Raw genomic sequence first — 25219 nt, 5'->3', positions numbered from 1 at the left:
CGCGGCTTCAGCACCGGACAGCGCCGAGGGCCCCGCCCCCGCCGCGCCCGGCCCCGCCCCCCGGCACGCCCAGTCCCGCCCCCGCCGCGCCCGGCCCCGCCCCCGACACTCGGCCCACCTTGCAGGTCCCGCCGCCGACACGCGGTGCTCCCCTCAGGTCCTAACCCCCGCCCGGACCCCCCCCCCAACAGGGGAGAGGTCCTCGCCACCAGCTCCGGCCCTAGCAGCTCCTCCGCCGCGTCTGGGGGCGCCCAGCCCCCCCGGGCCCCGCCCCTCGCCTCCTGCCGCCCCTGTGGGCTCGGAGCCTCGCCTCCCCCGCAGTTTCCTCGGCCCCTCTCCACCTGCCGGGCCCTGGCCCACCACCCACCTCGGTTACCCCCCCCGCCCCCGCCCTTCCCGCCGGGTCCCATGGAGTCGCACTGCCCTGCCGGCCACCCCTCCTCATGGCCAAGTCAGAATTGCACTTGCAGCGTGGGCAGCACGTGCCCCCCACCCCTGAAAGGGAAGGGCCGTGGGAGCCTAACCTGGGGGGGGTCAGTGGGGATGGAGCTGCGGCGTGGGAGCCACCCCGGTCCCGAGGTCCAGTCCTCGGGGTCTGGAACCCACAGTCGGCATATGGCCAAGTCAGGTCAGCTGGGGGCCCTTCTCTCCTCCCGTGGCTGGCCCTCTGCTGGTCCCTGTCCAAGGCTCCAGCCAGGGGCGCTGGGGACCTCGTGCTCCTCCCAGGGAACTTCTACTAACTGGAGACCTGGGCATGGAAGGGGTCCTTCAGTGGATGGGGGCTGTGTGTCAGCAGACAGTGTGTGAGTGTGGCTGGCAGGTGAGGATGAGTGTGGCTGTGCTGCGTGTCCCACACACCCTACCACAGGCTCGTCCCCTCCGTCACCCCGTGCCTGCTTCAGCATCTGGCTCCCCACCCTCCTCTGACCCCAGGTCAGCTCCCATTCCCATGGTGCCTCCAGCAGGCTTCCCGCAGCCTTCCCGGAGCTTCCCCACCCTGACAAGGCTGGGCTGTGCAGGCTTTGGGGCTGGGCCTGACTGTCCCACAGTTCCCAGGCCCCTCCCACCCACCCTGTTCAACAGTCTCAGTGCCTGCACCCAAGAAAGCAGTCCTGCTCCTGTGTCTCCCCTGGCCTGACAGGTGGGCAGGGAGCCTATCTTTGACCCAGATGGAGGTCCACTCTGCAGGGACACCGTACTCCCTGGGAGGCAGCAGCCGCCTTCATCCTCGTGTTCCCACGCGCTGTTCCCCATCCCACAAGGTGGGGGGAAAGCACAGTGAATGGGCTTTTTGCAGACGGTTTGTTTAATCAGCACGTTATTTTCAGCAGCCAGACTTGGGTCAGCACCGCGGGGGTCTCACCTCAAAGCAGATGTGCCTCCTGGCGTAGGGTATGTCAGTGAGATGACTCACCCGAAGACTTGTCTGAGAAAGGCCACCAGCCTTCGTTGCTCAGCTCCGCTGAGCACTCGGCCAACCACCGTGTGAGCACACGGGGCCCACCCAAGCACGGGCTCCCGGCTGAGATACAGCCCAGTGAAGGCTGGAGGCTGACGGGCAAGTCTGTCCTCTGAGTCCAGAAAGCTGACCAGAGACATGTTTGCTGGCAAAACAGTAGGGAAAGAATGGAAATAAGGTCAAGGTGGGCTCGAGGGCAGGCCCTGCAGTGGTTCAGGGGTCCAAGGGCAGGAGGAGAAAGGGCTCAGTGTGACACCCGACGCCACCTCCACTCCTGTAGATGCGGGTCTACATCATCAGTCACCTGCCCGACTTCGAGGGGCTGCGCCCTGCCCACACGGAGGCCACTGGGGCCACCCTGGGCACATCCGAGGGCATTCACGGCGGTCGGCTGTCGTGAGGCACCCAGAGGAGCCAGGGCCCCTCCTGAGCCTGAACTCGAAGGGCTGTTTACTTTTGGGGCGGGCGCCTCCTTCCTGGGCATTGTTACAGGGGCTCTGAGGAAGGGCCTGGGACTGTTTGTCCTTTCCTTGTTTGACTGGCTGCTGCCAACAGGGGTTTCTGGAACCCGGTCCTGTGTCACCCCTCGCCCCAGCTTCAGGACGCTGACATGACCCCAGGAAGGGGAAATGGGAATCGGAGGTACAGGATGGATGCGAGAACACCGCAGCGACGAGGCTTGGGGAGAAGCCCAGAACCCACGACAGGGGCAGGGAAGGGCACCCCGCTGTGACCACAGCAGACCTGTGCTGGGCGCTGCGCCACCTGCCACAGGGCCGAGCTTGCCAACCAGACAGAGGAGCTAACAGCAGAGAAATGGAGCATGAGGGAGGGAGGGAGGGAGGGAGGAGAGGAATCTCGTGCAGAGCAACAGGCCGGTTCCAGAGGCAGCCCAGACTTCAGCGGGCAGGGGCTGTGTGCAGGTGTCCCCTGTGCTGGACCCAACACACAGGTGTGTGTGCGTGTGAGAACATGTCTGGATGCGGTACAAGGCACACAGACGCTCACACACATGCTCACTCCCTGGGCCCTTTAGGTCGGGGAGGCCTCTCTCCTTATGAAAGTATCCAGTCTGTCATTGTTGCACTTGCTAATGCTTCTAATATGCAGCCACGGTCTGCATGGGATGCGGTTGCACAGGTTAAGCAAGAACATATTTGCAGTCACAGGCCAAGGAATGACTCTTCCAAGATTTTCAAGGTCCTTGAGCCATGTGTCCCCTCAGGGCCCCACCTGAGGACGACCCTACTCAGGGCTCACATCCCAGCCCCGAGCACACCAGCTCTGTGGCCTCATGTCGCCGAGCAGTAACAGATCAAGCTGAGGGTTCTGACTGTGTCAGTCAGGGCTCGGGACAACTTCGGAGCTGACCAGAACAACCCTGACGTCTGATTAGGGCCAGAAGGTGTTCAGAGTGGGAAGCCAGCCCTCACCCCAACTCTGCTGAAAAACATGGCACAGCCACGGCTGACTTGCTGGGACAGTGGCCGTGGAAACCGTGGGAGTGGGGCTCAGATATGAGTCACAAAGCTGTTCTGCATGAGCAGCACCAACTGTGTCCTCCCTCTGGTCAGGGGCGCTTGGTGTGCTGGGCTGGGATGCCCACTGTGTTTCCCCTTCATCAGGAGCAGTTTTGCTAGGCCCAGGAGAAGGGGCCTCTGATGGGCCCTTTGGCCGCCAGCCTGGGACAGTCACAGAGCCCATCTCGAGGGCAGGAGCAAACCGTTCCCATCCCGTCCTGCAGGGGCTGGTGCCCCAAGAGACTGCCCATGCTCAGCAAGGGACGTCGCCCACCACTCCCAGTGCACCCTGCCTCCCTCCCCTCTGCAGCACCTCCCTGGCCCCTGAGTAACAGCTCGGTCCCCTGCCAAGTGCCACCAGACTCCAGGCCACAGCCCCAGAGTGGGGAGAGGGGAGCTGCACCCTACAGCTCGGAGGAATCCGGGTGAGCATGTGGGGGCCACATTATCGCACTTTGCCAGCCAGACAAGGGGTTAGGAGTTGAGGCTAACCTGGTGTGGCATGGGGCTGGTGTCTGTCCCCTCATGGCCAGCAGCACTCAAGCTGGTCTTTGTGGGAATTCTCCCCGGACACGGGACACGTGTCCATCAGGACATGCATGACGGGTTCAGGCTTGCATGAGGCCAGGCAGGCACTCTGTCCTGGAGGAGGGGGCCGAGTGACACGGGCTGGAGACACAGAGCTGACCCTGGCCTGCCTGGCAGCTCTGGAGCCAGACACCCCGGCCCGCACCTGCATCTCCAGCCCTGGGGGGCCTCTGCCTCCTACAGCCCTTGGCTTCGCCTGGCTTCCCGGTGCCTGTCAGTTGCTCCACTGAAAGGTGGCTCAGCCTCAGGTTCCTTATTATTAATTTTTTCAGTAAATAAGTGGTTTATACTCTCCACTCCGTTTGAATCGTGGTGTGTATTCACTTACACTCACTCACTCCTCAGAACCACACACATGGTGCCGCTTGGCTAACACTCTTTGACTGAGCTGCTTCAGGCTTCATCTCCAAAACCAACTCTGAGCTACTTCCTTTGAACTCTCCAGGCTCCGGCTACACCATCTCTCCTTTTTTGTTTTTATAATTTTATTTTTTAATTGAAATATGGTTGATTTCCAGTGTTGGGTTAGTTTCAGATGTATAGCAAAATGATTCAGTTACATGTACAACACTTTCAGATCCTTTTCCATCATAGGCTATTACAAGACACTGACTGTGGGTCCCTGTGCTGCCCAGGTGTTTTCTGTATAGCCGTGTGCAAGAGTCCTTGTTGTTAACAGACGGTTGTTAGTGGTTGGTGAGAGAAACGCCTCATAACGAGGGGAGGCACCAACAGCAGCCAGGCGACCCCGCCTCTGGGAGGTACTGAGCTGGGGAGATCCTAACGTCCTCCCAGGATACCAGGCCAGTGCGGGGTGGACTCAGGGTGACCCAGGGAGGAAGCTCCAGGGTCAGTGCCTGCAGTGGTGCCCAGACCTCTCCAGAGCAAGGGCTCAGCCAGGGTGCTTGTCGCAGGGAAGAACATAAATCTGACTCCATGTTGGATCAGCTTCTTTTGCTTTAACCTTTTTATTCTATTTCTTTTGCTACAAATTAATCACTAAGGGACTGTTGTTGCCTGTAAGCTTCAAGCAGACACAGCGGCCCACCTCCAGGAACCCTGCCTCCCGGGTGATGAGCACTGAGCTGAAACACCTGTTTAGCTCACAGGACACATCCTGACAAGGGCCCCCTGTGAATGACCAGGAAGGAAGAAATTAATACCTCCGCTCCGGAGTCTGGGAATCTGCCTGCAACCAGGAAATATTTGCAACAATTTATTACCCTTTTTTTTTAACTTTACCTCCTCACCCCCACTCCTTGTTCTGTAAAAGAAACTAACCTCCACACCTGGGCAAGACGGTTCCCTGGGACACTGTCCACCACCTTCTCAGTCTGCTGGATTTCTGAATAAAGTCGCTATTCCTTGTCCCGACAACCTGCCTCACGACTTAGTGGCCGGTTGTGCAGCGAGCAGGACGAGCTTGGACTTGGTACATGCTGACTGGTTGCTCCTAGGGTGTCGATTCCAGAGGTTTTGGCAACCCGAAGGCTGCATGTTAATTCGGTGCTGTTTTTTTACTCAGAGGAAGTCAGAGGCCGCAGGCATCAGCCCTCCTTCTCCCGAATGTGAACCTGGCGGAGTCACCTTCTCCCGACGGGCTGGCAAGTCAGTCTGTCAGCAGGGTGTTCTAGGTGGACAGGCGGCACATGAGGGCCCCCTGGCTGGAAGTGCCCTGGCAAAGCAGCAGAGACACCATGTGAGGCTCGGGCGCTGCCCTCAGCCCGGGGCCACCCACCGTCATCTGCTCCCCAAGTGACCTGGGCCCACAGGGACCACGTCTTCTTCAGACCAGCTCTGCTCTGGGCTGGGCTGGGAGCTGGGCGTCTGCAATCTGATGTGTCTGCCTCCTTTGGCCACTTCCCATTAGAGGGCTGAGGGTTGCTGTTTGGGTTTCAGAACTGGACTTTCCTCAGAGCGAGGCTTCATTCACAAGGACAGTGCCCTGATGTCTCCACTTTGTCTACTAGCCTAAGGCTCACAGAGGACCCAACAAGCCGTAACCCATTAACCTGCAGTCCCCTTTGGAGAGGCAAGTGTCTCTCTGATCAAACGGAGCAGACGTGAGAACACAGCAGGCGGGAGGTTAAAGTCCTAAGCAGAATTGAATGATGCTGATTGAGGTAAACGAAAACCAAATCAACACAGATCTGCATCTGATCTGGACTCCCAACAGGTGGCGTCTGAGAACCAGTAACCTGGAGTGGTTGGAGGAAATCCCAATTTGAATGTCATGCACCCTCACCTCCATTTACAATTAAAACCGGAATACCGCCACCTGAGTGCCACCTTGGTGACAGCAGCACGTGGGAATTCTCAGCAGGCAGGTCTCCTCGGCTGGCACCCACCCAGCAGGACGCTGCCGTGCACGTCCTGTCAAGTCGGTCATGGGGAAGGGCGAGGGGAAGCATTCGCTGTCTCCTCCTGCATCTCAGAGGTGCTTCACATCTGATACCTTGCTGATGTGAAATGACTGTTGTTGTTACTCAGATTTCAGAGATAAAGAAAGTGTCGCAGCTACCAAGAGGCTAAACCAACATGTCAGGCCAGGTTTAACCTCAAAGCCAGGCTAGAACGTCCCCAGGGGTGACGCACAGAACTCCAGACTTGAGAAGCTCCTGGCACAGAAACTTTCTAGGAGAGTGGGTTGTGTTCAAGGACCACAAGAACAAACCTGAAGAGGCAATAAAAAGTGCCTGCCATGGGTCCATCCCCATCAGACATAAATGCGTTCGTTCATGACGATACTAAAACCCATTGGGGGCTTTTAGGGGTTTCTGGGGCACCAAGCTGTTCTCCTAAAAACCGCTGAAGTAAAGGAATCAAAGTGTTCACCCTGACTTTTCCATGAATAAAACTTGAGAGTAACCAAGTGGTTACTGAAGGAAAGTTCTTTGCAGGAAAAAATCCAAGTGATCAATGCAAAGAATGATACAGTTAGAAAACCACCGCCATGCAGCTCCTGGTAAAGTAACAGCTCAGGAGAACACCACTCAGATGCTGGCAACGGAAAGGAGCCAGGGCATCATCAGCGTGGCAAAGGAAGGGCTCTCCCCCATCTCCCCAGCAGAGAACGTCGATGCAGACAAGGGAGCCTCCGCGGGAGTCCAGGAGTCCACTGGGGAGTCCAACACGCTGCTGGGGCAAAGACGCACATCATCTCACGCCATCAAATCAAAGACAGGCCACACGCCCTGTGCCGACGAAGACGCCAGCAGTGGGTGCCCCTTGAGGGAGGGGCAGGGGCTTTCCGGATGACAGGGATGTTCTAGCCTTGAGTGGACTAGGGCTATGTGGTTGAATATATTTTTCAAATCTCATCAAAAGGTACACTTAAGATCGTTGTGTTTCACTGAATGTAAATTACTCAGGTTTTAAAACGCAATACCAAAGTATGAAAACAAATACATGTGCGTATGCAAGACTGGGACACTGTGCTGTGCACCAGAAACTGGCACATTGTGACCGTTTATAAAAAAAATAAAATGTACACTAACAGAATCAAAAAAATAAAACTAAAAAGCAATCCCAGCTTCTCTGAACTCAGACGTCTGTGCTCCTGCAATGACTCAAACTATGGTGGTGGAGACCCCCCACCTCCACCTCCCCTGGCGTGGCCCGCGTGGGGACAGGTCGTGGGGAAGACGCGGGTTGTCCTCACGACCATGACAGGGTGCTTGCGAGAGGACACGAGGCCCGGGGCTGGCACGGCCCACAGCAGTGGAGAGGTAATTCTGAGACAGTGTCAGGATGTGGAGGCAAACTTTCTGACCATTTTCTGGATAAACCTAAAACCTGCCAATTTTGTGAGGCCGTTAAGTCAAGAGATTTTCCAGCTACAAGACAGACTGCCTGTCCATTTGCCTTAACCCGAGCAGGCCCGAGGTTCCACGCAGACTGGGAGCCTGCCCTCCCCCAGTGTCTGCCTGACACACTTTGTCCAGAGGCAGGAGAGCCATCTGCCCACGCCAGTGATGGCTTCTGGAGGCCAGAGTCCCAGAAAACTGGGCTGAGGCCGAGGAAAGCTTTTTGGTTCAGGTGTGAAGGGAAACTGCTCTGCGTTTGCTGCGCAAACCCATGGGGCTGCCAGTTCCTGCTGACCCCCGGCCAGGGCCACCCACAGGAGCAGACGCCAGTGCCTCGCGGGACAGAGGCTCCTAGGCAGACACTGGGGTCAGGAGCACAGAGAAACCCGAATTAGGAAACTTCCCCTTGCTCGGAGAAAACACCAAACAAGCCTGCAGCATGACAGAGAAGGCAACAAGAGACTAGTAAGACAGCCGCAGAAATTAACCCATTTTCAGAAATGTCCTTTGTTTTCCGGAAGAAATGTGATTTGGTCCCAAGTTAACCATAAAAGGTGTCGTGACACCCAGGAGACTAGGCAGACGTGGAAGCACATTCCTGGACCCTCCGGGGGGGCACTGGCTCAGGCCTTGGGGGCAAGGAGCTGAGCCCCAGGAGCCCCGGATGTGGCCCCAGGGCCCTCTGGGGAGACACTAGGCAGGTCACATCCTTCCTTCTGGGACCTCTCAGTCACTCTTGGCTCCAGTCTGGGACCTGGGCAAACGACTGTGACTTCTCACTGGGGCCACTTCCCTGAGGCAATCATCCTGGACTTACGTGGTGCACAGACTATTGTGGGACGCCCTGTCCAGGGACCCTCTCCCTGCCTCTTGGGCAGGAACAAGGCCTCTGATCTGCCCGTCTGATGACCACTCACCACCAGCAGGTCCTACTGTTCAGGGTCCTGTGACCCATGGCCGTCAGCTGGGGAGCCCCCAGGCCTACTCTGGGACACTGGGGCCTGTGCTCGGGGCAGGCTTCTGGCCTGTGCACACAGCCCTGCAGTGGGTTTTCTGGCCTCACAAGGTGTCCACACGCACACCCATCTGAGCCTCCCCCATGTCTGCAGGCAACCGTCGCACCTTCACTCCACGCAGCCAATGCGTCCCCCAGGCTCCTCAGGGCCGCCCGTGGGCACGTGTGCGCGGCTGGGTCCCAGGCGATAACACTTGTGTCCCCAGGGGCACCTTTGCTTTCCCCCACTTCCTCACGTCGATTTTGTTTCTTTCAATTTTTGTCAAATACTAAATACAAAAGAATGTTTGTAACACATATAAGGCAGAGAGACTAACGGAACTATTTCTAGTTTAAGAAACATTTTTGTCACTGCCTTTGGAGACTCCTAACTGTCCTCTCATAAGCAGTGTTCTGGCTTTTGTCTTTATTTTTCCCTTATTTGTCAATATATTACCATCACACATGTGAGCATAAGCAATACAGTGCTCAGTTTTGCATGTTTTAAACCTGCTCCCCAGTGAAGCAGGAGTTATGGCCCCGGCTCCCATGGCCGCCTGCCCCCTCTGCAGAGAATCTGAGCCGTCCCCTCCTTGCTGTCACAGACCTGAAGCTCCATGTCCCGGCTCCGCATCCCCACGCACATGCAGGGGCTTCTAAGGGTGTATGCCTCCAACAGGACTTTATCACCTATTTTGGCCTAATAAAAACTGAATTATATTTGTTGACAAATTGGACTATTTCACACATCAAGATAAAAGATAAAAGAAAACCTGACTACTCTGAAAACTTGTATGCAAATTAAAAAGCCGATTAACCTCTTCCCACAAAGAAAACAAACACCAAGCTCACACAGTTTTAGCTGAGTGCCACAAGTCCAAGGAACTATTTCTCGTCTTGCACAAACTCCTCCAGGAGCACTGAAAGAACACGCCTCAGTTCACTTCATGAGGTTTGCCTGTTCTTGACACAAGGCAAGAGCAAAAAAGGAAAAAAACCACAAATTCACCAATATAAAGTATAGCTTAGTTAGCAAAGGTGTTTAGAAAGTCATGTGTTCAAAGTTAGCTAAAGGAAGCCACCTTACCTCCCAGTTCTCAGAATCCTAAATGCTCAGTAAGTGCGGTAAATAGCCCACTTCTTGCCTTCCTAGAGGAACAGGCACTGAAGCACTGGTCTTCTCTCCTCATCTGCTGGGGTCTGAGGACAGGACGTGCATGGGTTTGAAGCCACTCTCTCCTCCCATCAGGCCTGGACAGTGGCTGACGGGGTCCGCGTGTGGAGACCACGGTGGCCTAGGGCGGGTGAGGCGGGGTCATGGACAGGGCAGCCCACCCCCGCCGGCCCAGCCGCTCCGTCTGTGGCACCCCTCCCCCTGGGAGGAAGGCAGGCTCACCTCAGAATGCAGCCCTTGTCCCTGAAGGGGACAATGCACACCAACATCTTAAAACACACAAATAGGTGTTGTCATTGCTTTATTACTTGTAGTCTGCAAGCAATCATTAAATATAAAAGTCACTTTAAAAACAGCTAGGTTTGCTAGAAAAGTATCTTTGCACCGTGGGTTTCCGCACCATGATACCTGGAGTCCTTTACGTTACGTATATTATTTACACAGGCACTGGGCAAAAGCGTAAGGACTTCCGAGTTTTCTACCCACACCCACCCCGAATAAATCCCACGCTTTCATTATTGATGGGGTATTGACATTAAAAACACTAGGAAAATACACATTCATTTTGCTTTCTGTAAGTCCTTTTTCTCTATTTTTACACAACCAAAGATGTGGCCTTGGTTATGAATTCAAAAGTGCTCCCAAAGTTCTTGATGATGATTCATAGAGAAATCTGAAACACAAAGAAAGAAGGAATTAGCTACGGAAACCAGTGACAAATGCTCGGTGTTTAAATTCTGTTAATACCCTTTCCTTTTCCGCAGGGTAAGTTTTGAACTTCTAAGCCCTCTTTCCTCTCAATTAACTAAACACAAGTCAAGTTCTCACCTTAGAAATGGTGTTTGTAACAAAGGAATCTTGTAAAATGCTTGCATTTCTGAGATTTTTACCATGTCCTATGACAATAACTTAGCAATTATCTAGTTTGTAATTCTGATGACCTTGCTTCATGTCTGCACTGACAAGTGTTTTCAGAAATATACAGTCTTGTTTCCTCCAGATCAGAGTATCACTTCCCTCTTCCCCACGTGCCTAGAAATAGAACAAGTTCATAAAACCTAGAGTCTGTTGGGTTTTTCCCTCAAATGTCCTTTTGAAATTGTACAGTAAACAGTCCAGTCTCTAGAATAAAGCATATAACTGAGTGCATGTGTTTGGCTCACAACCAAGGACACCCAAGCCCCCGCTCCAGTGCCCAGCTGAGGCTCACAGAGGCACGGCACGGGTCCTGGTCAGCGGGCGCCGGAGGGACATTCCCCATGTGGGAGGGGCTTTCTCTCTCGGCTCTGACCCCCGCAGAAGACACATGCTCTCCGGGGCCAGGTTCCCACAGGGCCCAGCCCTCCCCGGGAGGCCTGGACAGAACAGCGGCACCGCAGGGCACTGCCCTCCAGGCCCCATGGGGTGGCTGCCCAGCCAGTGGCTACGCGGCCCCAGCGGGACTCAGCAGAGCGCCAGCTCTGGCCCGGTTTCTCCCTCAGCACCTCCCTACAGACAGCTCCTCCGTCCCCCAGAGATGAGACGTCCAGCGGTCCCAGCACAAGGTCTGAGGACTTCGTCCGGGAGCCAGCTTAGCCCTGGACGTGTGTGATCCACAGGGCAGTGCTGCTGTCACCCAGAGCTCGCCGCCACCCTCTCGAGCCCACAGTCCATCACACCAGCACCCGGACAGGACTCGTGGCTGCGCTTCAGTGTCATAGTCACTGTGGGGCTTCTGCCTCCTGACAGAAGCCACAAACACTCTGGAAATGCTCACCAAAGGACACTGGGGAGCTGGCTTAATGCCTGACAAAATGGACATCACGGGGGAAAGCATTACTAGAGAAAAAGAGGGACCTTTCGTAACAATAAAAGGGTCAGTTCACCAAGACGATGTATCAGTTCTAAACGCATGTGCTCCCAATGTGGGGATCGCAAGGTATATAAAGCAACCCTGTGTCGGAAATGGGCAGGCCCAGCAGAAAAGCGTCAGTGAGGACACAGCCGATCCCCGCAGGCCCCGCACCCAGCAGCAGCACCGCGCACGCTCCTCTCAAGCTTGCGTGGGCGCTCACCGAGACAGGACGCACCCTAGGTCACGAAACACATCCTAACAGATTTAAAGGAACAGCAATCCACACAGCGTCTACTCTCAGACCAGGTGGAATTAAACTAGAAACCAGGAACAGGAAAATAACTGGAAAATCCTGACGTGTGTGGAGATTAAACAACACACTTCTACATAACACATGGGTCAGAGCAGAAACCTCAAGAAAAATCTTAAAGTATTTTTAACTGAATGAGAACAAAAACATAACATTAAAGTCTGTGCAATGCAGCAGAAGCTGTGCTTAGCGGGTACATTACGGCACCGAGGGGCCTGTCAGAGGAGATGAAATTCCTAAAGTCTTATCTCAGCCTCCACCTTGAGAACCAGAAAAAAGGAGCAGGGTAGACCCAAAGCCGGCAGACGAAGAGAAACAGTAACAATCAGAGCAGTAATCAAAAAACCGCAAACAAGAAATCGACAGAGAAAGTCGATGAAACCGAAAGTTGATTCTTTGAAAACTTAATGCTATCAATAAGCCTCTAGCCAGGCTGAAAGACAAAGGGAGAAGACATAAATCACTAGCATCAGAAGTGGAAGAGGAGACATCACTACAGGGCATTCAAAGGACGCTCAAGACACACTATGCCCACAAAGCAGATGGCCTCGACGAGACGGGCCAACCCCCGAAAGGCACAGTCTACCAAGACCGACTGGGGAAGAAACAGACAATCTGAACAGGCTTCCATCCATCCCAAAGTCTGAAGGAGAAAGCACCAGATCCAGATGACTCACTGGGGAGTTCTGCCAGGCATCTGAGGACGAAGCCATCCCAACTCTTTCCTTCTTTTCTATTCGCTTTAACTGAAGCATAGCTGGTTTACAGTGTTGTTAGTTTCCGGTGTACAGCATGATTCACCTGTACACACATATATATTCCTCCTCACACTCTTTTCCATCATAGGCTATTACATGATATTGAATACAGTTCCCTGTGCTACACCGGAGGTCCTTGTTTATCTATTTTATATATAGTAGCATCTGCTAATCTGGAACTCCCAATTTATCTTTCTCCACCCCTTTGCCCCCCTGGTAACCATAAGTTTGTTTTCTATGTCTGTGAATCTGTTTGTTTTGCAAATAAGTTCATTTATGTCCTTTTTCTCTTTTTTTAAGATTCCACATACGAATGATACCATATGGTATTATTCTTTCTCTGTTTGACTTATTTCACTCAGTACAACTATCTGTAGGTCCACCCATGTTGCTGCAAATGGCATTATTTCATTCTTTTTCATGGCTGAGTAGTATTCCAGTGTGTGTGTGTGTGTGTGTGTGTGTGTGTGTGTGTGTGTGTGTATAACTTCTTTATCCAGTCATCTGTTGATGGACATGTAAGTTGCTTCTGTGTCTTGGCTATTGTAAATAGTGCTGCTATGACCATTGGGGTGCATGTATCTTTTCAAATTAGAGTTTCCTCCAGATATATGCCCAGGAGTGGGATTGCTGGATCATATGGTAACTCTATTTTTAGTTTTTTGAGGAATCTCCATACCGTTTTCCATAACGGCTACACCAAACTACATTCCCACCAGCAGTGTAGGAGGGTTCCCTTTTCTCCACACCCTCTCCAGCATTTATTGTTTGTGGACTTTTGAATGATGGCCATTCTTACTGGTGTGAGGTGATATCTCATTATAGTTTTGATTTGCATTTCTCTGATAATTAGCGATATTGAGCATTTTTTCATGTGCCTATTGGCTATCTGCATGTCTTCATTGGAGAATTGCTTGTTTAGGTCTTCTGCCCATTTTTTGATTAGGTTGTTTGTTTCTCTGTTATTGAGTTGTATGTGCTGTTTGTATAGTCTGGAAATTACACCCTAGTCAGTCACATTATTCATAAATAATTTCTCCCATTCCATAGGCTGTCTGTTTTATTTATGGTTCGCTTTGCTCTGCAAAAGCTTGTAAGTTTACTTAGGTCCCATTTGTTTATTTTTGCTTCCATTTCTATTGCCGGGGTAGACTGCCTTAGGAGGACACTGCTATGATTTATATGAGAAAATGTCTTGCCTATTTTTCCTTCTAGGAGGTTTATGGTGTCCTGTCTTATGTTTAAGTCTTTAAGCATTTTGATTTTACTTCTGTGTATGGTGTGAGGGAGTGTTCTAACTTCACTGGTTTGCATGTGGCACCAGTTCTTTATAGTCTCTTTCAGAATACAGAAGCGCAGGGAATACTTCCTAACTCATTCTATGAGGCCAGCATTTCCCTAACAGCAAAGCCAGACAAAGACATTACGGGAAAAGAAAACCAGACCAATCTCTCTTATGAACATGGATCCAAAAATAATCAACAAAATATTAGCAAATCAATCGCAACAGTGTACAAAGAAAGTATACACCATGACCAAGTAGGATTCATGCCAGGCATACAAGGCCGGTTCAACACCCAAAAATCAGCTGATGCAAAACCTACCACATCAGCTGGCTAAAGAAGGAACATCACACAATCCTATCAGTAGATGAGAAAAGCATTTAACAAAACCCAACACTCACTCAGGACAAGAGCAACCTGCAAACTAGGAACAGGGGGACGTCCTCAACCTGATAAAGAACACCTACAGCCAACATGTGCCTCCTGGTGGGAGACGAGCAGCCTTCCCACCAAGGTCACACACAAGACAAGTGTGCCCCACCACCGCTCCTTCTCAGTGCCGTCTTGGGGGCCTGGCTGGATGCCACAAGACAACAAAAGGGGAGAGAAGCACACAGATGGAGAAGGAAGAGGTCCTTGTTCGTAAGTGAGCAGTCAGGAGTTTGAAAGCCCTTCTCCAGGGCAGAAAGTAGCTATGGGAAGCAGCTGATTTCCAGGTGAACAAACTAATCACCTGGCTCAGAGCCCTGTAACATTCGACCATATAATGTTCAGAAAACTGCAGGAGAACACTGCTTCTCTGGCTGGTCCGGTCAAAAGTCTATAGTAAATTGCACAGCATGACAGAAACAGTATATATAGCAGCAAAAACAGCCCAGTGAACACATTCCTAGAAAGCAGGCCCTGTGGCAGCGACGAGCCACCCAGCAGGTAAGAAGGGATGCATAGCCCTCCAGCCTCTGGAGGGGGCTTTCCCGTTCCCAATGGGGATACTTGTAAACAGGGTAATTATGTCTCCGGGACGCCCGTGGTTTCAAAAATACAGCAAGCCACCAAAAATAATCTGTCTAGGTTTAAAGCCATATAAAATGAGTGTGTATGCCCTTACTTTTCTAGAGTAGAATTTTGCAAATGACAGTTTTGTTTTTGCTCCTAAAGACAGAATGAGGAAGTAAATTAAACATATGCTCAAGGAGTTTTGCCAACAAAAATGTTTCCATCTTTTCAATCCCCAGTTTTCTACCTGGCTGTAATGAGCGGAAATGAAAGCGTGATCTGAAACACACCTAAGGGGAACCAGTGGTCCTCAGATGACCAGACCTGGGGTGTAGCCGTGCTCACCTCTCCCTGCTGTCCTCTTCCAGAGTGATCTCCATGAATGCCTTCAGTTTCCTGTGAACAGTCGCCGCAACATCCTGCACTTTTGAGCTCTTAAGTTTACCTGTGGGGAAAGGTACGTTAAAGACAGAAAAAGACTTGAACTCCACACAAAAAGCACACTTGCTCTGTCTGCATGGGTGCAGCTTCAGTAGGACTGAGCCTCCTACCCTCCCCGTTGAGTAAACCCACCTACTGACCTGTGGACCAGTAATAATCCCCCATAAAGGGGTCAGAAGGACCACTGAATGTGTATGAAAGCACCTCACCAGCTCTGAGGGGGCCCTACGGCCCCGTGAGCTCTGTCCCCGCAGCCCGGGCCCCAGGAGTTCTACGTAGGCCATCAGACTTGACGCTCACCTGCGCCCCTCAAGAAACACACTTCAGGGTCATCATCTGTGTGGCACGAGGGCTCCCAGGGCCCAGCCTCTGTCCCACACCCTCCGCACTCCCCAGCCTGCTGATCACCACCAGGGGCTCCCTCGGGCAAGTCTTCCTGGGTCAGACTAGCTAGACATTTGTGGTGTCACCAGTGTGCAGCCATACTATGCATTCAGGCTTGTGGGTGGAGCTTGTCCTGAGAAAAGCATGCTCTATGTGTAATACGTTACTCAGAAAACAATTTCAACTTTAGTAAAACTGAACAAAAAATACAGAAACTTAACAGTAGTCCATCTACAGGGACATTACTGTGTTTTACACCGAGATAAGCCTTTCATAGGTATCTCCAGTTATTTTTCTATACTTTTTCAACTGGTTGGGAAATCAGAATAGACAGGGTTAAAGCTCAAGCAAAACAGCAGACACATCAAAGTTAATACCAAAACATACCACCGTGAGCAAGCACAAATTCAGAGCTTTAAGCACACACAACAACGGTAATACATGACAAGTCAACAGAAGCTCAGCTCCGAGGCACAGAGAAGGGTACGTGGCAGGTCCACAGGGGGACGCGGACGGGAACTGCATTCAGAGGGTGAGCTGGCAGCCAGCAGTGGACGCCTGGGGCAGCAGGCATCTAGAGCACGTGAGAGCCTGACCAGCAGGGGCCTCTTCCCAGATATCCCCCACAGTTCTACATAAGACACGCCTAGCAAGGGCCCAGACAACATGACAGGAAGTGTAACCAACCTTTATTAATAACCAGAATAATGTGTGTAACAGCTGTGAGACATACAATGCCTTCAATATCGTCAGAAGTGACACATGCCTTCAATTCATCTAAAAATGACCTGCAAAAATGTAATAAACACCAGAAGTTACTCCACAGTATATATTCCAATACTTTATACAAAGACAAATGCAGCCAAGGTCCATGAACCACCATGAGCTCCAGTTTTCAGGCACCACGGGAGGCTGATTACCTCCTTCCACCTCTGTGAAGCAAGCCCCTCACTTCGGGGACTCTGGAGGCAGGTGACAGTGGTGGAAGGAGTCCCTGGACGTCCTAGAAAGTGAAAAAGCTACTTGCATGCTCACAACGCACACAGGAAGGGTTTAATGCTGCCGACAGATAATTCACTGCTGCTAAAAGTGACGCTCTCTGAAGTTTTCGGTGGACACATCTGCCGTTACTGTCCGCTGGCACTGGACCCCGGCAAGCACTACTGCTCTGTGGCCCCGCAGCCCTGCAGGCGCCACAGAGACCCTAGAGTGTGGGTCACGGGACAGAGGGCCCGGAGGAACGAGGAGCAGCCGTGTGCCGAGTGAAAACCACAGCGCAGTTTAACCAAGTCAAGCATTTCCGAAGGGCGCATTGTGGAAGAGTTTTAGTGCACGTTAACAGCCAAAGTGTTTCCCTCTAACTGAACTTCAGTTACAGTAACCCTAACCAGAGACTCTGGATGAATATATTTCACAGAAAGTTACAATCTCTCTTTGAAGTATAGTGTTAATATTTTTAACTGCTGATAAAATGAGAAAAAAATTGTGTGGAATGTGTTTCTTAGGAGAAAGATGCCCTTCTGAGGGGCGGGGAGTGAAGGGAGCAGCGCTCCAGCTGCGGAGAGGTCACGGCCACACCGGGGTCGCGGCCGCCCAGGGAAGAGGGTTACCTGACTGCGCTCGGAGCCTTCAGTACTATTCCTATTAAACACCTTGAAAACGGTGGAAGATCCGAGAGACACGTCGGCGGGGCAAGCTCTTCCGTATCTGAAACCTAAACACAAAAGTCAGTCAGTAACTGAAAACTGAGATGGAGACCGCGCCGACCGAGGGTCTCACGGCGAGCACTTCGGGTTTGCTCCCACACTTGAGAAAGAAAGGCTTTCGGGAGCCTCAGGATAATGACCTTTTACTAACTGCTGTAATGCTCACCTTAATTAGGACCCACCTGACCCTGTGCCCACGGCTGCCTCACCCAGCTAGATGGAGGTGAAGGAAAAAGATGTCACCAGCAACCTTGCTGTTGAACCAAACCTTTCATGTGGATGTTTTCTGTAAGCGATGTGTTTTTATGTGAAGCAAACTTAACTCATTACTTTTATTAGTACAGATTCTGTAAGGCAGTAAAATACTAAATATTTAAGTTAAATAGTAACTACTGTCAACTTTGTGGGCAAAACAGTCTCTGTCACAACTACTCAGTTCTGCTTCTGTAGCGCAAGCGCACGGGAAAACGGGGCGGGGTGGGCGTGGCCGTGGGTGGAGGTGGGCGTGGCCGCGGGCACCAGGCGGTCGTGGAGGTGGGCAGGGGTGCAGGGGTGGGCCAGGGGACAGAATGGGCGTGGTCGCGGGCTGGCTGCAGCGCGCTCACAACTTCATTTGCAACACCAGGGCAGCCCAGGTCGGCACGTGGGGAACAGGCGTGCTGTGCAGCTTGCGGGGCGGACACTCCTAGGTCTTCTGCTACGCGTGAAGCGGCGCTCACCCTCCCAAACCCAGCTGGCCCCCCATCAAGCTTTCAGGAGGCCTCAAACTCCACTCCCGTTTCAGAGCCTTGTCAACTTCTCATAGCCATGATTTTATAACACAAAGTTTATGCAAGTACATCTGCTTGCATTTATATAATTCAACGATACTTTCTGCCAGATTGCATCTTTTCATACTTAGAAAACACGTGGGAATTTTTGCTGTCTTAAGTCCCTGGTTCAAGCCCTGGCTCACTGCCTCCAGGAGTCCACGGGATGGAAGAACAGTTCTGTCTGGACCTGAATTATCACCAAGTGTGTCTGTCTTTAACCAAGGAGGCCGATCACATGAAAGAGGCTGCTGCTCTCCTGACAGAGCAGGAGTGAAGACACTGTCTCTAGACTGAGAGCACGAGCTCACACTGCCTATGCTTAAACATAAAAGAAAACTCAGAAAAGCAAGGCTTATGCTACAGTGAGGCAACGGCGTGACCTCCCAAAAGTGCAGCCCACGAGCACGCTGCTCACCACGACTACGGCTTCCTTCGCCTTCCAGGAGAAGGGGGCTTAAGAAATGTATCAAATCACTTAAGTCTCCAAGCACGGCAACCGAACAGCTCACAGCGAAGGACGTGTTCGACAGCATCCCTCCACCCCGTAGCTCCCAGTGGCCATGTGACGTGACCACGCAAACCAGCGATGAGGCTGTGCTGCGGCTGTGGACAAGCACACCTCCCACTAAATGGGAGTTCCCATAAAATACTTGGGAAAAGATAAAAACGTGCTCCTGAGAGGTCAAAGCGAAACAGCAGTTTCAGGACCAGCGCACTTCACCTTTCGCAGCCGGTGACTCATCTCGACCACAGACGCGGCAATCAGAGTGGAGAACACACCGCGGTGAACGGGCGTGTCCATGTGCCAAGACTGGACTGAGGTGATGAACTCATGCAGAGGTGTCTGAACAGAATAAAGCAGCTACAAAAAGCACAAGCACATCAGTCATTTTTAGTGCCCGGAAAACCACTGCCCTCCCCCGAGCCAGGTGCCAGGCCGTCTGCCCACCCTCACACGCGTCCTCCTCTCTGCTGCTGCCGGCACTGGGTGAGAAAGCCCACAGGGACCACCTCTAGACCTTCTTTCCCCAAAGCAAAGAAAACGCCCCCAAAATGGGAGTTTCAATAATATTAATAAAGAAAACAGCAGGAAGAAAGGGAAGAGGAAGCATCACTGGCATTAAGGGAGATGTCAACTCTGGGACCATGTGTTCTGAACAGGGCTGCTGCCCATGGTGAGAACAGATTTGGACACAAATTTCATAAACCAGTCCCAGACACTTGAACCAACTCATCAAAAACAGGAATATTTCAAATTAAGTTGGATATGAACTAAGCTATGGAAAACAAGCCCACAGCCTTCACCGACCTCCATCAGCTAAAAACAGCATAAAACTGAGTTTCCACAGTTCATAACATCCTCCCGTTTAAGCATCTCTTAAACCTTCACTAATGAAGGTGACCCCTGCAAGCCTCCCACAGTGAGTTCTCTGGGCAGGTGAGCGCCCTGCTGCTGGCCACTGGCCTCACCCCGGGACCACCTGCTCCAGCACTGACAGTCTGGGTGGGTTCCCGGCCCACGAGCAGAGCAGAGGGACTGTCTCTGAGCGCTGCCCTCTGGAGAAGGCTGGCTCCAGGCAAGCCCTCCTACCTGCGCCGAACCTCACCCGGCGCCTGGCGGCACCTGCAGGGCCACGGCCAGCGTGGGAGCAGATCTGGCCTTGCTCTGCACACCCAGCCAGCAGGTGTTCTGATGACCTCGCCCTGGGGAGGCGCCCGCACCCGCAAGCCTTCTTCTGGTTGCTTCCTGAAGCTCCGGGCCATACATTCCAGCATCTTCTGAAACACCTTCTGAACCATATCGAACAGCCACGCGACTTCTTCCTCTGAGTCTGTTTTCTGCATCAAGGAATTTCCAGTGACCTCTTTCAGAATGCCAAGGAGCAACGAAACATAAAAGAACCCCTTCACTGCAAAGAAAATTGGAAAAAACTGTTACCTAATCTCACAGTTCAGTTGAAACCATTTCACTTTTCTCACTTAACACATGCATGTCATGTGACTTAACGGGGCCAGGGTGAGCCAGCACCAGGCTGATCAGATCAGCATGAACCACCCCCGCAAGCTGCCCTTTGTGAATATCAAGCAGCAGCGCACTCAGCTGAGGCGCTCAGGACCTCTGCCCGGGGACAGTGTCCTTCCCCGGACACCTTATCTTCTCACGTGTCAGGTCTGAGATGGGTGGCCCAAGAGCTTTCTAAACATACTTGGTATCTCCAAGGCCAGCTCTGCTACCCCTCCAACACTGTGTGGTTTATGGTGTCTTTCTCTCCTTTCTTGTGTGGCGCTGATATGGTGCAATGTTCCAGTGTGTGAACTCAGTCCTACAGTTCCTCCTGGACACCTTCAGCTCTCCTTTTTGTCTCGCTCCAGGCCAGCCTGTGGGCTGAGCCACGAACAGAGCCAGCAGCACTGTCCCTGCAAGCCCTGGGAGCGTCCCGGGTGTCCGAGTCCCACACTGGACCACACGCTGCTCACACCTTCAGGCCTGTGTGCATGGGTGCCTCCCTCTGACTGGGCAGGATCCATGATGCTTATATACATTTAAAAATGTATGCTATACAAACTACACTCACACTTTTTTTAAAAACTTGTCATATGGAAAAGCACAGAAATAACGTTCCTCATAAAAGATTATTATCTACAAACTTGTGGTTGCCAAGGGGGCAGGGGGTGGGAAGGGACAGACTGGGATTTCAAAATGTAGAATAGATAAACAAGATTATACTGTATAGCACAGGGAAATATACACAAGATCTTATGGTAGCTCATAGCAGAAAAACATGTGACAATGAATATATATATGTTCATGTATGACTGAAAAATTGTGCTCTTCACTGGAATTTGACATAACATTGTAAAATGACTATAACTCAATAAAAAATGTTAAAAAAAAAAAAAAGATTATTATCCAGGTGACAAAGCAGTGTGGCCTCTTCTATCTTATACAGGGACCAAGCCTCACATGGCCCTCATTTATGAAAGAGACTAGAATGACACAGAAAGGTCTGCTTGAAACAGAGACAAGAGACTGACCCCAAATTCACATTTATCTGCTAAAGTAAGTACAATAAATGGTCATGTTCCAGTCGCGTTTAGCCCTCAACAGGTGAATGGCACTGCCAGGATGAAAGAATTGGGAGAATCTTTGCAAACGTAACAGAAACTTTCAAGAAATTAATCTCGAAGAAGGCAAAGGGGTACATATTCTCCACATACATAAGTCCCTACAGTGAACAGCCAGTAAGGGGCCAGCCCCGCGGAGCCAACGTGCAGAAGACCACGGGGCTGAAGACAAAGGGCCTGTCCTCTCTGTCCACCCTCAAGGTCACCGTGCAGCCGAAGAGCCTTGCCCTTAACTAGTGTCTTTACTTATGGACAGAAATCTGAAAGGCTGGAAGTCATGCACTATATTCAGGCAACGTGTGTTCACACGGTCAGTGGCTGAGAAGAATTCACAGCTGTGGGAACTGGAAACCCTCACGCTGGAAGCGCCTGCTTCTCTAGAGTGGTCAGGGCGCCCGGTGGCTCAGCCGGGGTGGTGGCCCCAGCAGGGAGGGCCTCAGGGACCAGCGTCTGTGCACAAGCAGCAGTCAGAGGACACCATGGACCTGGTCGCTTCTGGCCCCAATGGACAAATGCTCTGTCCAGGCAGGTCCCCAGCTCTGCACGGTGGGCCGTGGCCTCCACACTCTCCCTTCACCTTCCTAAGATGAGGTCCATCATGCCCTGTAATATTTGTATTAGGAACTTCACCTTCCTCTTTAATTGTGTTGATTCTTTTTGCAAGGGTTAGTACTTCTCGGTGTACTGTCACACGGCACCACCTCATCGTCTGCCCCAAGGCACCTTTTCCCACAAATGATTTTGCAGAATGCGTGGTGCTTTTCGAAACACACGTGTTACATTACAGCAAAAGTATCTGCGTTTCTGTGAACTTGGACTCTTACATGTGGTTACGTGTGGGACTCAGCTGCATTCTGGAGTGACCACTTCCCTTCTGGGTGTAAGCCAGTTTGCGTTACATACCTGTCACTTGAAAGTGAGTCCTGGCCAGCAAAGTGAGGGAAGGAGAGATGGACCGGTTCTGATTACTACCTGCTCTCAGCTAGTCCTTTAATGAAGGAAGTATACCTGTTTGCATGATCCCAAGGCTCCGTTGTAAAAGCTGCAGCTGAAACTTGCAGTCCCCGAGGCCGACCATAACAGCATCCTTGCACACAGTCAGGTAGGTCTGTGGGGGAGACAGGCACGCTGATGTGACTTCACAACAAAGGCCACGGCGAGGAGGAAAAGGGACGCATCCAGCCTGGTGAATGTCTACCACCTGAGGTGCTGCTGGTTACCTCGTAGGGCAGATGTTTACAAAGATGTTTCATAAAGGAATTCTCATAAAGATACATTAGTTCTCATTTTAGTTTGCATAAGAAACCCAGAATAACACTTTACGTAATTTCACAAACATTACTGAATGCCTATTATATGCAATTGTAAAATTACATTAAAATTATGCAGTTCATGCTTCGCATGAAAATAAACTCTAGATATCCAGATGCCACTGTGAGTGTCTCAGAAGAGCAGCCGTATTGTCTGAAGTTACAACTTCAGATCAGAAACTGAAACCCAGAAGCACATCACAGCTCGACAAAGCGGGAGGACTGCGCGCCTTCAGGCGTCTGACCTGGATGATCTGCTGGTAAACGACCCTGCGAGGCTTCAGGTACTCTTCTTCTTGATCTTGGATAGAAGATAAAACTTTGCTTTCTAACCAAACCCCAGTGTCTTCCAGAGTAGACAGGCAAACTTTTCCGTCTGAGCAGAACTGTCCAACAACAACAGAAGAGAGTTAGAGGCGGAGCCCCTTCGCCGACACGCCCCCGCGCTGCCACAGCCGTGGACGCACCTTGTGCTGGAGGTGGACACTCAGCCGACAGTGGAGGCTGAAGGCGCGCAGGGCAGTTCCTTCACTCAGGTTGTGAGGGCTCCCACCTGGTGACCGCAAAATCGATTCCAGATCCACCTGTAAAACAGGAAATCTGCAGGGCAGGTTCCAACTGAGAAGCCAGTGCCAGGACACAGCTGTGCCCGGGGAGGGGAACCGTGCGTCCCCACCTCTCCCCCCACAGACCCTCCCCTCGAAGGGGCGAGAGAGAGCAGCTCTGAACAGGTGCTGCTTCAGGAGCCGTCAGGGTAAATTCTGGCAAATCTGAGTGAGACAGCAGTCAGGACAGACCAGCAGAAGAGAGGAGGGCAGCCCAGGAACAGCTCTCTCCTGGCACGGGGGTGAGGCGCCCCAGCTCGCCTGCGGCCCCTCAGCGCCCACCCTAATAGGAGCGGTGCCCGGTTGGCACAGAGCAGGATGGGGAACAGCGGCCTTCAGCAGGTGTGATCCCACTGGCACCCTGGCCAGGAAAGCCAGCTGGGGGCACCACCCCCCAATCCCCAGAACCCACAGGCCGCCCACCTCTCTGCATCAGTGCAGCCCAGGCCCCGCCACAGGCAAAATCCCAGCCCTGCCCACCTGCCCACTCCTGGAAGGTGAGACAGCGCCCAGCAGGGCCCAGGCTAGCCCACGGCTGCATCCACCCCTACTTGGACGGCTGAGCCTCCAGCAGACCCCTCCTCCCACCATGCCTGGGGCTGGTGCAGGGAGCCTCTGCCTCCAGCAGAGCTGAGACCAGGCAGCCTAACAGGCTTTGCCCAAGGGCTGGCCCTGCAGGAGGTGGTGAATTCACGGACACCCAACCCAAAGACTCCCAGAAAAGCCTGCCCAGGACTCGGAGGGGAAGCTAGTGCGCCAAGTCCACGAGCAGGAGCAGAGCAGGAGGGGTGGGGGCGGGGCAGGCAGTCCCCTGTGGACGCATGCGTCCTGACCGCAGGCTACCCGCCGAGCCTGACTCCCCTGCACCCAGGGCTGGATGCGACTTGGCAGAAAGACCAGGCCTGGAAATTTTCAACCAGCCCCCATGCTGCCCCCAGGTGAAAATTTTACTCTATAAACACGGGAAATTCAGATCTTACTTCATCACTCAACTTCCAGGGCGTCTGGGTCTGTTCTACAAAGATACCTTTGACGTCTCAAGAGCCCTGAGGAGACGGTTCAGCTTCCTGCGGGTGACGGAGAGCAGGCAGCCCCGGTTCTTGGGGTGGGTCAGCAGGTACTCCAGGTAGACGAGCGCCAGCTCGGGCTTGACGGGCCGTGGGTCCTGGAGCCGCACCCTCCGCCTGGACGTCGAGTTACTCTAAGAGTCCAGAGAATAATTACAATGCACACCCCAGGCGGCGCAGGCCCTCACACACTGCGCCCCACAAACGCTGCAAGCATGGCCCAGGGTACCTTGCTCGCAGGCTGTTCTTCTGGCAGCCAGTCCACAATTAACTCCAGCACGTGCCCCACCTGCCCCCAGGAGCAGAGGCAGTCCAACAAAACGCAGTGGCTCCTGTCGGCCGCTCCCTCCTCCTGGTTTCTTAATGTGGCAATCACACCACAGCTGCAAATGCCAAAGACGTGCGATCACATCTGATATTTCAATAGCAAGTTCTCGCTTTTCTATAAGCTAGGGAAAATTAAGATGCTAAAAACTGAAGGCACGTAAGCCTGTCTCAGGTCCCCCAGACACGCTGCACCACGGGAACAAATGCACCATTTCCCATGATCGCCACGTGGGATGAGCTTGCACAAAATGCTGAATCTGCAGCACTGCCGGCAGCCAAGCCCACGCAGCCCCGACATGAGCTAGAGGACACGCCAGGCTCATGAAAACCCCAGCCTTTTGTTTCTGTGTTGCCTCCGTCAGACTCTAAAGATCCCTAATTTGGGGGGAATTATTTTTTTTTAGCATCAAAACATTTATTTTTTCATAAATATGAATAAAAACAAGCCATTGTTACTGAGGGAATAACCAACACTCTAGAGCAACACTATCTAATAAAAAACACGATGCAGCCACAAAAGCAGGCCACCTATGTCATTTTAAAGGTTCTGGGGGACATTAACTTCAACAATGCATCTCACTAGCCCCGTCTGCCCTCAACACTGGTATGACATCGTCAGTGCAGAGAAGCACTACAAGACACTTCACATGCCCCTCTCCACGCCAGGCCCAAGTCCACGTGCATCCTGCCCACACAGCTCATCCAACCCAGAGCCACGC

The 25219-nt window shown here is 52.4% G+C and overlaps 1 protein-coding gene across 3 annotated transcripts in view; it reads right to left on the bottom strand.

Moving 5' to 3' along the window:
• Window positions 1-9825: 9825 nt before the first annotated feature.
• The window catches only part of NCAPG2 (non-SMC condensin II complex subunit G2), a 49039-nt gene continuing 33645 nt past the window's right edge, over window positions 9826-25219 (bottom strand). For 2 of the 3 annotated variants that reach the window (XM_074366629.1, XM_074366631.1), the window contains 11 exons: window positions 24403-24556; window positions 24134-24307; window positions 22969-23085; window positions 22747-22887; window positions 22200-22299; window positions 19788-19975; window positions 18787-18927; window positions 17158-17261; window positions 16235-16335; window positions 15068-15167; window positions 9826-10214 (listed from right to left, as the gene is read on the bottom strand). In XM_074366629.1, coding sequence (XP_074222730.1) covers window positions 10163-10214; window positions 15068-15167; window positions 16235-16335; window positions 17158-17261; window positions 18787-18927; window positions 19788-19975; window positions 22200-22299; window positions 22747-22887; window positions 22969-23085; window positions 24134-24307; window positions 24403-24556 — 1372 coding nt within the window. In that variant the 3' untranslated portion in view covers window positions 9826-10162. The remainder of the gene's footprint in view (window positions 10215-15067; window positions 15168-16234; window positions 16336-17157; window positions 17262-18786; window positions 18928-19787; window positions 19976-22199; window positions 22300-22746; window positions 22888-22968; window positions 23086-24133; window positions 24308-24402; window positions 24557-25219) is intronic. The other variant, XM_074366630.1, reaches the window with a different exon arrangement.

This window comes from Camelus bactrianus, chromosome 7, assembly GCF_048773025.1.
Source record: "Camelus bactrianus isolate YW-2024 breed Bactrian camel chromosome 7, ASM4877302v1, whole genome shotgun sequence".
In the NCBI taxonomy this organism is placed as follows: Eukaryota; Metazoa; Chordata; class Mammalia; order Artiodactyla; family Camelidae; genus Camelus; species Camelus bactrianus.
Note: the sequence above shows the minus strand (reverse complement) of the source record. Positions and strands in the feature narration are given on the sequence as shown.